This window comes from Colobus angolensis, unplaced genomic scaffold, assembly GCF_000951035.1.
Source record: "Colobus angolensis palliatus isolate OR3802 unplaced genomic scaffold, Cang.pa_1.0 Scaffold61, whole genome shotgun sequence".
Classification (NCBI taxonomy): Eukaryota; Metazoa; Chordata; class Mammalia; order Primates; family Cercopithecidae; genus Colobus; species Colobus angolensis.
This window is the reverse complement of record NW_012119710.1, coordinates 976452-987320: the sequence shown is the minus strand read 5'-3', so window position 1 is coordinate 987320 and position 10869 is coordinate 976452. Positions and strand designations below refer to the sequence as shown.

General features: G+C 52.7%; 1 protein-coding gene across 1 annotated transcript in view; it reads right to left on the bottom strand.

Annotated features, from left to right (window-relative positions):
• The window catches only part of LOC105527245 (chromosome unknown open reading frame, human C11orf96), a 14697-nt gene that overhangs the window by 1154 nt on the left and 2674 nt on the right, over positions 1-10869 (bottom strand). The window contains exons 2-5 of the mRNA XM_011963555.1: positions 10426-10544; positions 8625-8678; positions 5550-5933; positions 5336-5383 (exon numbers count right to left, since the gene is read on the bottom strand). Of these exons, the coding sequence (XP_011818945.1) occupies positions 5336-5383; positions 5550-5933; positions 8625-8678; positions 10426-10544 (605 nt within the window). The remainder of the gene's footprint in view (positions 1-5335; positions 5384-5549; positions 5934-8624; positions 8679-10425; positions 10545-10869) is intronic.

Here is a 10869-nt window from a genome sequence, read left to right as displayed (position 1 = left end):
CTGCTGTCGCTGTCTGCCCCGCGGCGGCCCGGCTCCCGGCTTATATAGCCCGCGGCTACCCACACGGCTGTGAGCTCGGATGACAGCGAATGCCATTTAAAGCGTGCGCGCCCCGCGCCCTTCCGCCTGACGTCGCCCCGCCACTCTGGGAAAGTAACTGCCCCTTCCCCGGCGCCGCCCGCCCCCAGCCAACCGGCTCCGGAAGGCAGGCCCAGCCCGCGGGGGTTCCGGGAGAAGCCGCGGCCCCAGAGCACGCGGCGGGCCCGAGCTGCGCCTGGGCAGGGACCCTCAATCGCCGAGACTGGGCGGGCGCTGTCCCTTCTGGGATCCCCAAGTCTGCACCAACCGGGTTGGCCGCGGGGGCGCAGGTCACCCTCCCCCGCCCCCTGGTCCCAGATGCACACACTCGAGGCGCTGGTTATTCCGCCACCGGTTCTGCGCGGGGCGCGAGGCAGCTCCCAGCTCTCTGCAGCCAGGCGAGCCTGAGCGCCCGGCTCCCCAGAGCTGAGCTCGGAGGTAGGGGCGGGCTCCCCCTCTGGATCCTTGCCACCTCCCTCCGCAGGCGCGCGCGCGCGCGCCCACACACACACACACACACACACACACACACACGAATGCAAACACACCTCGATTATTCCATTCCGGTTCTTCCCTTCCCTAGATGTCTTCTTTATGTTTGTCTCCTCACTCCCAAACCCAAGTCCCTCGGGCACCCCCATTCATGCTCTGAAGAGTGACACTTGGATATGGCACTAACAACAACAACAACAATAACAATAATAGCCACCACCATCTGGAGAGCTTTACTCCAAGCCAGCCATGCGCTCTGTTTTATATGTATTATTCTGTTTAATCTTCACAGCAGCAGCCCTATGAGGTAATTGGTATTCTCTCATCTTTACATATGGGAAAACACAGGCACAGAGGGGATAAGTAAATGGTCCACTAGTATCTGATGGAAACAGATGGGCTGGACTCCAGAGTCCAAGCTCTGACAGTCCCCTGCTGAGGGTGAGTGCCCTGAGCTAAATCTCACCAGTGCCCCCCACGGTCTCTAAGAGCAGGTCCACAGGGCAGCCCCTGCCCTGTGTCCTGGGACCCCCAAGAGGAAACTGTGAGCCTGGTCATGGCCACGTGGGCTTGAGATGCGGGGCACTGACAGGCACCCAGCAGGGCTCACAGGGCCACCCGAAAAGGAGGGGGTCAGTGGGATTTGGCCTCCGTCCTTTCCCTACCCACTCAACAAAGTTTACTGAGAAGTCACTTTCCTGCTCAGGAAAGGCATGGAAGCGAACAAGAAAGGTACAGTCCCTGCCCTCATGAAAGCTACATTCTAGTGGGAGTGGGGTGTTGTGGGGAGAGACAGATGATACACACATGAACAAGAACATGTTCTGTGGTGAAATAAAGTAGGGTGATGAGCTAGGGATGCAGGTGGTGAGATACTTAGAGCACCGGGCCAGGAAAGGCTGCTCAGAGCCGGATATTTAAGCTGCCACCTGAAGGGCAATAATAATATGCTAAGTGCTTAGTACGGCCATGCTCTGCTCACTTTTTTTATATATGAACGCAACGTGTTCACTATTTTATTTAATCCTCCCAACCACCCTGGGTAACAAATACCATACATTTCTTATTGCCATTTACAGATAGAAAAATCAAGGCACAGAGATGCTAAGAAAACTTGCCCCAAGGTCCCACAGCAGGAAGTAGCAAGAGCTGAGATTCAAACCCCAGCAGCATGGCTCCTGAGCCCTCACTCTTACCCGCCACACTGCAGCGGTTTGCCCTGCGATGGACAAAGATGGAACCAACCATGTGACAAGGTGGGAAGACAGTATCTGAGCAGAGGGAGTCTTAGTGCAAAGACGCTAAGGCAAGAATTCACTTGGTGTATTCGAGGAACAAACAGCAAGGAGGCTTGTTAGCTAAAGCAGTGAGAGAGGTGGATGGGAAGGGGGGACAGTCACTTGAGGCCTTAGCAGCAGGTTACCAAGATAGAATTTCGGCCGGGCGCGGTGGCTCTCGCCTGTAATCCCAGCACTTTGGGAGGCCGAGGCAGGCGGATCACGAGGTCAGGAGATCGAGACCATCTTGGCTAACAGGGTGAAACCGCATCTCTACTAAAAATTAAAAAAATAAATAAATAAATAGCTAGGCGTGGTGGCTGGTGCCTGTAATCTCAGCTACCCAGGCTGAAGCACGAGAATTGCTTGAACCTGTGAGGCAGAGGTTGCAGTGAACCAAGATTTCGACACTGCCTTCCAGCCTGGGTGACAGAGTGAAACCCTGTCTCAAAAAATAAACAATGAAAAATAAGTTAACTTCTATGTATTTGCTTGAGCAAGTGTGTGATGGTGGTACCATTGATACACAGGTGAATGTGTTGGGGAAGAGAAGGGTTGGCGGGGGGGCATTGAGGAGTCTGCTGGCTGTTTATCAAAACCTACCATGTACCTGAATGATGCCTGAAATGCTCACATCAGAACTACATTACGTGAGAAAAAAAGCAATTTCTATAACCTTAAAACCACTGTACTTTGTAGCTCCTTATAGAAATTTGTACCAGGAGTGGGAAAGTGCCACGTATAAAACCCCTCAAATATGTGGCATTGGCTTAGCCAATAGGTGTTGAGCAAGATGGAAACAGATATTAGATGATGAGAAGCCGGTGAATCTTGTTATGCTAGGACAAAACATTTATTGCAAATGTCACCTGTGATCGTGTGGAAAACAGCCTACATGCCTATTGAGCCTATAATTCTAGAAAAATGGTTGGAAAGAGCTGAAGCCATTTGCATGTGTTGGCTGCTTGATGCTGCTTTTAGCAAAATATTACAAGAAAGAGATTGGCCAGTTTGCAAGAAGAGATAGACAGAAATACAGAGAATTCAGAAAACTGATGACCTTGGGGTTAAAAAAGCCAACTGGTTTTGTGCAAAGAGCAGTAAGTCAGACTATCGTGGCTCAGAGCCTCTCTCAAAGCCTATCTCTTAGGCCAAACTTTAAATCAAATAAAGAAATCGCCCCTGTGGCAAAGTATTATATTAAGGGTACTACCTTGTTATCTAAGTCTATTATTTAGGGTGTCCTTAGGATAACCTTCATTTTATTATTTATTTATTTATTTTGAGATTTAGTCTTGCTCTGTGTTCCAGGCTGGAGTTCCAGGCTGGAGTTCCAGGCTGGAGTGCAGTGGTGTAATCTTGGTTTACTGCAACCTCTGCCTCCCAGGTTCAAGCAATTCTTCCATCTCAACCTCCCGAGTAGCTGGGATTACAGGTGTACACCACCACGCCCAGCTAATTTTTGTATTTTTGTAGAGACGGGGTTTCGCCCTGTTGGTCAGGCTGGTCTCAAACTCCTGGCCTCAAGTGATCCACCTGCCTCAGCCTCCCAAAGTGCTGGGATTACAGGTGTGAGACACTGTACCCAGCCACTTTCATTTTAAATGAATGGAAAAGAGAAGGGTATGGAAGGTAGACTTCATAACTCTGTCAAGAAAGGAGCTCTGGATGTGGTCATGGCTCAATGAACTGACTAAAGATAAAGCCTACTGAGTTTTTGAAGGAATTGTTATCATCAACAAAATTGCAAGGCTGGACTGCAAAAGCCCATGATTGCTCAAGCCTGAGTCAGCTAAGGAGGGTAGACTCTCAACACCCTGTCAGTGGTTGTGGAGAATGACAAGCAAGCAATGTTGAAGGGCAAAGTCAAGGTCAGAGAGACACAGAATAAGGGGTCACCCCCAGAGGACCTCCTCTGCTGCCAGGGCAGGCAAGTCCTTGCTGTTCTCGAGGACAGGCTGTGACAGAGACAGCTAGCCACCCAGCTAGGGCACAACCCAACTCTCCTTGCAGTTAGGAGGCCATGTGTCTAAACTCTCATCTGTGGAATGTGAGAAGTATGCTCAACTTCTGCCTTGCTCGATTAAGAAGAAATTCCTGCCCTAGACTTCTGTGTTTTTCCCCTCACACTGGCTGGAAGAGCAACAACCAGAGAGATTCTGGAACTGTCACGTTAAAGATAGCAGCACGGTCATTAGTGTGGGTCCCTAAATGACCACGTGGAGCTAAACTGTCCGCCAACCTAAAGCACTTCCCCTGTAATGATTACAGGAGTGAAAAATCAACTGAATCTTTTTAAACTACTCTAACTTGGGGTCTCTATTATATGGACTTAGCATTGTTCTAAGAGACCCTTCGATGTCCAGGTGGAGATGTGGAGCAGGCCACTGAAGCTAGGGGAGAGGTGAGGGGTGGAGGTGGCAGTTTTGGAGGGGGCTGGGTGGAGGCCCACATTCCAGAGGAGGGCCAGGACAGTCCAGCACTGGAAAGAGGATGAGTCAGCCAAGGACTCAGAGAAGCAGTGTTCAACAGAGTAGGAAGAAAACAGGAAGACATGTCAGCATCCAAGAGAAGGATGTTTCTAGGAGCAGGGAGACCGCTCGAAGGGAGTCCAGAGATGCGTGCTAGTCTGCCTTCCCCAGAACTTACTGTGTGAGTTTGGACAAGCCACTTGACTGTCTGCCCTGCAGAGTTCTCAGCTCAGATGTTACTTCCTTGAAGAAGCCTTGCCTGGCCACCCTACTGAGGGCTGCCCCTCAGTCTCTCTGTCCCCATTTCCTTCATGGCATGTTTGTCATTATCTTAAGAGTCTTCCAACTTGGCTGTTGACACTGTACTGTCCGCCTTCCCCACTGGGTGGTCAGTGTTGGCCACTGCCTTTCCAGCACCCAGCACAGAGCTGGCGCGCAGAGGTCCCTGTGGCATGGACTGCTACCACATGTGCCCTGCTCCCACGGCTCCCAACAGGCCAGCCAAGGTGCTACACCATCACCAACACACACAGCTCCTCTGGACCCCAAATTCTGAGGCCAGGGACTAGGGTACCCTAAGTCAACTTCCTCCACTCCCCTGGATGGGAGGTTCCCCATCCTGCCCCAGGGCAGTGAAAATAAGAAAAAGGGTGTGTGCTTCATAGCAGGGGTCCTAAATTAGCAATAAGATCATCCCCTCCTGGGTCTTGGGCCCTGCTCACTGGGGGCCTCTTAGAAGAGGGCAGGAGGGGAGGGTGGGGAGATTGAACCTCCCATGGAGGACCGAGCTCCCATACTGCCTATATCCCCGGGTCCTGCCACCCACCCTTCCCAGCCATGACTCCTCCACCTCAGGATGTCCCTAGGGCCAGGACCACCCCTCCCCGCCGTGGCCTTTTTATGCTTTCTCTGCCCTTCCCTGCCAAAGGCCACCGTCAGGTAAGGAGAACAGAGACCTAGATTCTAACCTAAGCGCTGCCATGGACTCATTCTGTGACCTTGGTGGGTCTTCCGCACCTGGAAAGCAGAAGCAATGCCCCTGGGTGCCAGTGTGTAGGAAAGCGCCTAGCACAGTACCCAGCATGTCATAAGCATAAAATAAAAGTTCCTTTTGCTTTTATGATCTCATCCTAAAACCTACCCAGCCCCCACCTTGGTTGAGAAGATATCAGGGAAAGGTTCCAAGAAATTCCTGCTTCAGAGGGCATTTGGGGGTTTTGGTGGCTTATACCTTCCTGCCTGACTCACAATTTAAAAGAGGAAGCCAGCCTGAGCAACGCTGTGCTCTCATCATGTCTCCAAGGGTGGAGCTCCACACAGCAGCAGTGAACCAGGTTGGGGTGTTGTTACTGCTGATGCCCAAAGGTGGCTGGCCCTCGGGGGCCTTGGCAGATATCAACACCTCTTTCAAGATTGTTCCTTCCTCCAAAGGCCTGAGAGCCAAGATGCAAAGGGTGGGCAGGCCTGGGAGGATTAGGGGGTCCTGCTTCCTCTTGCCCTCTGGGCCTTCCTGGGACTTGCTGAGTTTGCAGGAGCTCAGAGCTGTGGGAGGGGTCAGTGTGGGCTTTTCCAGGCTACATGGCCTCACCCAGCCACCCCGGGACAGGGGTCGGCCCTTAAAAGGGATGCAGGACAGTCCCTCTTCTCAGCAGGTCTGTAGCTCTGGGGCTACAGAGGAAGGACACAGAAATGTCATTTGTTGCTGGGCATGGTGGTGCATGTCTGTAGTCCCAGCTACTCAGGAGTCTGAGGCTAGAGGATCACTTGAACCCGGGAGTTTCAGGCCAGCCTGAGCAACATAGTAACATAGTGAGACCACATCTCTAAAAAAATGAAAAATAAAAATAAAAGTCATCTGTTGAACACTCACTCTGTGTCTGGCCTTGTGCCAACTGTGATTGCGCTTGCACATACCACCTCATTGAAGTCATCCTCACTGTGTCCTTCCAGAGGAACCCTAGCATCACCACATTTTACAGCTGAGGACTCGGGTGGCGGGGGGGACTGACCAGGGTTACACTCAGTGCTGAGCACTGAAGCCAGCATTCAAGGCCAGGCCTGCCTGACTCTGAAATTGGTGCTCACTGCTTGCGTTACCACATCCTGTAGTCTCTCTGGTGCAATGAGAACAGCACTGGCCTGGAAGCCAGAAGCCTGGTTGCAGGTTAGTTGTTTGGGTCGATCTACACTTTGGGTGTGTTTGGCTCAGCCACCGCTTGTACGTGTGTGCGTGCGCAAGCGCGTGTACACACTCTGTGGCCTTGAACCATTGCTTCCGATCTCTGAGCCACAGTTCCCCCATCTGGGAAGCAAGGAGGCCAGACTCTGATTCGCTGGGGGTCCCTCTTGCTCTAACGTCCTAGAATCCTCTGGAGGATGAGGGCACCCATTCGCAGGAGTAGATGCCTCCCCTTCAGCCAGAGCAGCCTGCACTGAGGCTGCAGGGGAAGACTGGCTTCCATGGAGGGGTGTCCTGGGGAAGCAGATGGGGTGGGGAGATGGAAGCAGAGAGGGGAGGGGCTTGTGCACCACCTCCCCCATCGTCCCTACCCACACTTTGGCTTTTGGGCAGAACTGGAATCTTAAAAAAAGCAATCACCAGTTCTTCAGCCATTAGCAGGGCTTTGTTTCCAAGGGAGCCTATGGTAACCTGGGCCTGATCACAGGGGAGCAGGGATGCACCGTGTCCTGGGACACACATCAAGGCTGGAAGAACCAGGCTGGGGCAGTTCTGTTTACAGGTCCTCCTCTGCTTTTCCCTGGGGGGTGGGCAGGAAGGTCAGGCCCCTTCCCATGGCTGCTCTGTTGCCCTAGCTCAGACCCAGCGCCAGCTAGAAGCATTGGGCAACTGGCCATCCCCGCCTCACCCAAAACTCTCCCCAGAGTGGGTCTCGGAGTTCCAAGCACTGAATGAGGTGATGATTATTCCAGATGGTACTGTTTGGGTCGATCTACACCTTGGGTGTGTTTAGCCCAGCCACTGCTTGTACGTGTGTGTGTGCGCGCGTGTGTGTGTGGAATGCAAATGTCAATGTGGCATAAGGGGTGGGGACGGGATAGCAACACACACAATGTCTCTAGCAGGTGAGAGACTGAGTCTTTTCTGGGTGGTCCTGCCCCTGTGCCCAGCCCTCACTTCCCACTGGTGCCCACTCCACCCCCAGGGGGGCCTCCACACAAAGTCTGTGACTTCAGCATTTAACCAACTGCTTCAGCCTTACTCAGAATTAGCACTTCGTCTGGTATGATTGGGAGCATAAAAGTGTTTTGATAATTTTGCTGGAGGGTTGCCATGACAATCCCAGGCAAGCTCCAAGAAGGGGTGTAGAGAGAGGAGAGGGAGAGAGAGAGAGAGAGGGAGGAAGAGAGTCCAAGACACACAGGGAGGGAGAAAGGGAGGGAGAGGGTCCAGGGAGACCCCCCGTGATAGCCCCCGCATCGGTCCATCAGTTTCCAATGCCCTGCCCCAGTGGCCCCATTCATGCTGGGATGAGCTCACTGTGTAATCTGAGCCTCACTGTAACACTGCAATGGGATACCAGCTGCAGCAGCTGCCATGGCAGGGCTGGTCCCACTGGAGGAGGCACCCTGGCACCCCTGACTCCCAGGATGAGTTCCAGGGAACACTAGGCTGGAGTCAGGGGCTTGGAGATTCTTGGGGACTCTGAGGGAGTCAGAGCCCAGGGAGACCTCCCAAGAATCAAGCCCAGCCTGTGGATCTGGGGTGCTGATGTGAGTAACGAGAGCTCATTTCCCTGCCCAGGGTCTGCTTTCCAGCACAGCTTCACCCGCCCACGGTCTGGGGCTCAGCCCCTCCCACATGCTTTCTTGCAGGCCTGAGTGTTCCTCTTCTGGGACCACCGGTCTGAGAATCTTTACACGGCTGAGAATAAAATCCTTCACAATCTTTGGCCCTTAAACTTTGCAAAGTAGTTTCACCCCCTGTGACTTCAGCAAAACAGGAATATCTTTGCTGCCTTTTGAGATGAAGACAGAGAAGACCAGAGAGGGGAGGGGACAAGACCAAGGTCACACAGCCAGTGGCAAGGCAGGGCGGAGTCAGGATGGGATACCCCATCCTGGACTTTACCTTGAGCCTGGCTGCCTCCTGGGAGGGCAGGTTCTCTGGACTAGGTCCATCTGACATTACTCCCTCATATGTGGACAGGGACACAGAGGTCCAGGGACATCTGCCAGCTAGTAAGCATAGAGACTGGGCTTGCAGCCTCGCATTCTGAGACGTTTCGCTGCTCCTACTGAACCATGAGCCTATCACGATTCCATAAAGCAAGCCTGAGCGACTTACCTTATACTCCAAGGTTAAAGTACAAGTCTCTCCCTTGGAAGCAGAGTCTTCCGGCTACCGGAAAAACAGAGAAGAGGGCCGCTACAGCCAGAAATGCAGAGGCAAGAGGGCTAGAGGTTTTCCTAGGTAGTACCAAGTCCCAACTACACAGCACAACCCTCCAAAGGGCCTCCAGCCTCTGCTATTAAAGCTGTGTGACCCAGGGCAAGTCACTTTGGCTCTCAGAACCCCAGGCTCTGAAGCTATCAGGAGCTGAGGTGACAAAGCGGGTGGCTATTGAGTCAGGAGCCCTGGAAGGAACCACTTCCAAGTTCTGGGAAGCAGCTACCCTGGCATGGCAGTCCCTGGTAATGGAGGTGCTTACATCCCTTGTCTGTCTCCCAGCTTGGTTCAAATCCACCTTTCAACAACTTACCGCTGTGGGTGGCACCAAAAAAAGTGCTGTGGGCGCTGAGGACACCTGCAAAGATGACTTTCACGAAGCCTTGCTAAGAGGTAACAGCGTGAGGGCATGCAAACAGCATCTCAGGATTGCCTGCTCCGATACTTTGGTTCTGGTGTTTGCTAGAAAGTTCTTCTCAGCTGGGTGCCATGACTCACACCTGTAATCCCAGCACTTTGCAAGGCCAAGGCAGGCAGATCGCTTGAGATCAGGAGTTCGAGACCTGCCTGGGCAACATGGCAAAACCCTGTCTCTACTAAAAATACAAAACATTGGCCAGGCATGTTTGTGTGCATCTGTGGTCCCAGCTGTTCAAGGGGCTTAGGTAGGAGGGTCGCTTGAACTCGGAGGCAGAGGTTGCCACGAGCCAAGACTGTGCCACTGCACTCCAGCCTGGGTGACAGAATGAGACCCTGTTTCAAAAAAAAAAAAAAGGTCTTCTCATGACCCCGGGATTTGGAAGTCTCATCTGCGCTCCATCCTCCTCCCTGGGTGCAGTCCATGAGGATCTCACCAGACATTTCTGAAAACATACTGAGATAAAACGAGGCCACACAGGAGGACACACCACCATCCTTACGGGCCCACTTTTGGGGGCCCAGAGCCCCTTCTCCCTAAGCCCTGCCTGTGCTCCTCAGACACAGCCTCAGGCTGCCCTGTGAACACCAGAGTGCTGCTGCACCCGGTTCTGCACTTTTAGGACAGGTCTGGGGCTGGGTGGGATTACTCCCAGTGCACCCAGTTTGAGACAACATCTATGTTGTCCCCCTGTGGAAGGCACCTTCCCCTTCTTTATTCAAGATGGCAACAGCTGCCATTTCTCCAGCCATTCCCTTAAAGGGACGTGCAGGGGATGAGATTTAAAGGCACGAATTTTTCCTGAGCATCTAACTCTTGCCAGGCACCAACAAAAAGCACTTTGTGCCTATCGTCCCACCCTTAAATTTATCTTCCCAGGGCAGTATGACTATCTCCAAGCTTTTTTCAAAGAAAGAGACTCAGAGATGTCAGGGAACTTCCCCAAGGCCACACAGCCAGGCAGAAGTGGAGCTGGGATGCAAACCCAGGTCCATTTGCTGCCAAAGCTCTTTTCACCCATCAGCACTTCCCACAGTGGAGACTCCTGGACCTGCCCAGGGAGAGGTTCAGTGGGCAGAAGGAGAAGGTGAAGAGGGAGCTAGCTGGGCCTGGGAAGGGTCTAGAATTCTAACCGGCAACTGGACTCCAAATCCCAACCATTTTTCCAGGGAATAGACTGATGCAGTAGAGTCTTGCGACGGGGCACGGAGGGGAGTGTGGATGACACACGAACCCACTCTGTGATGATGGCAGAAGGCATGAAGGCCCCTCCCCACTCACAACACCCCAGCAGGTGGCTTCGAAGGCCTCATGCTGCTCAGGCAGGGGCGTGGGGGATGCACCTCTAGGAACCGGGCTCATGACCATGCCCTCAGTGCAGAGTCTGAGATTGGAAACCACTGTTAGAAGAGTACAAAGAAGAAAACCACAAAGACTTGGCTGATGGGGTCGTGAGGCTACAGGAAATGGAACAACACTGCAGCCTGCCAGAGCAGGAAGGAACCTTCTAGATGAGCTGGGTCACTGTTTTCAGACCACGGAGTGTGGCTCATTAATGGGCTGTACAATCAGTTTAGGGGGCCATGGTCAGCATTTTTTAATGATATACAACGGAACACAAAACATCAGAGTAAACATATGCCATACAGTATTGTTTCATGAAGCTTTCGTTTTAGTTTTTGTGTGTGTGTCTGTGTCTGTGTGTGTGTGTGTGTGTGTGTGTGT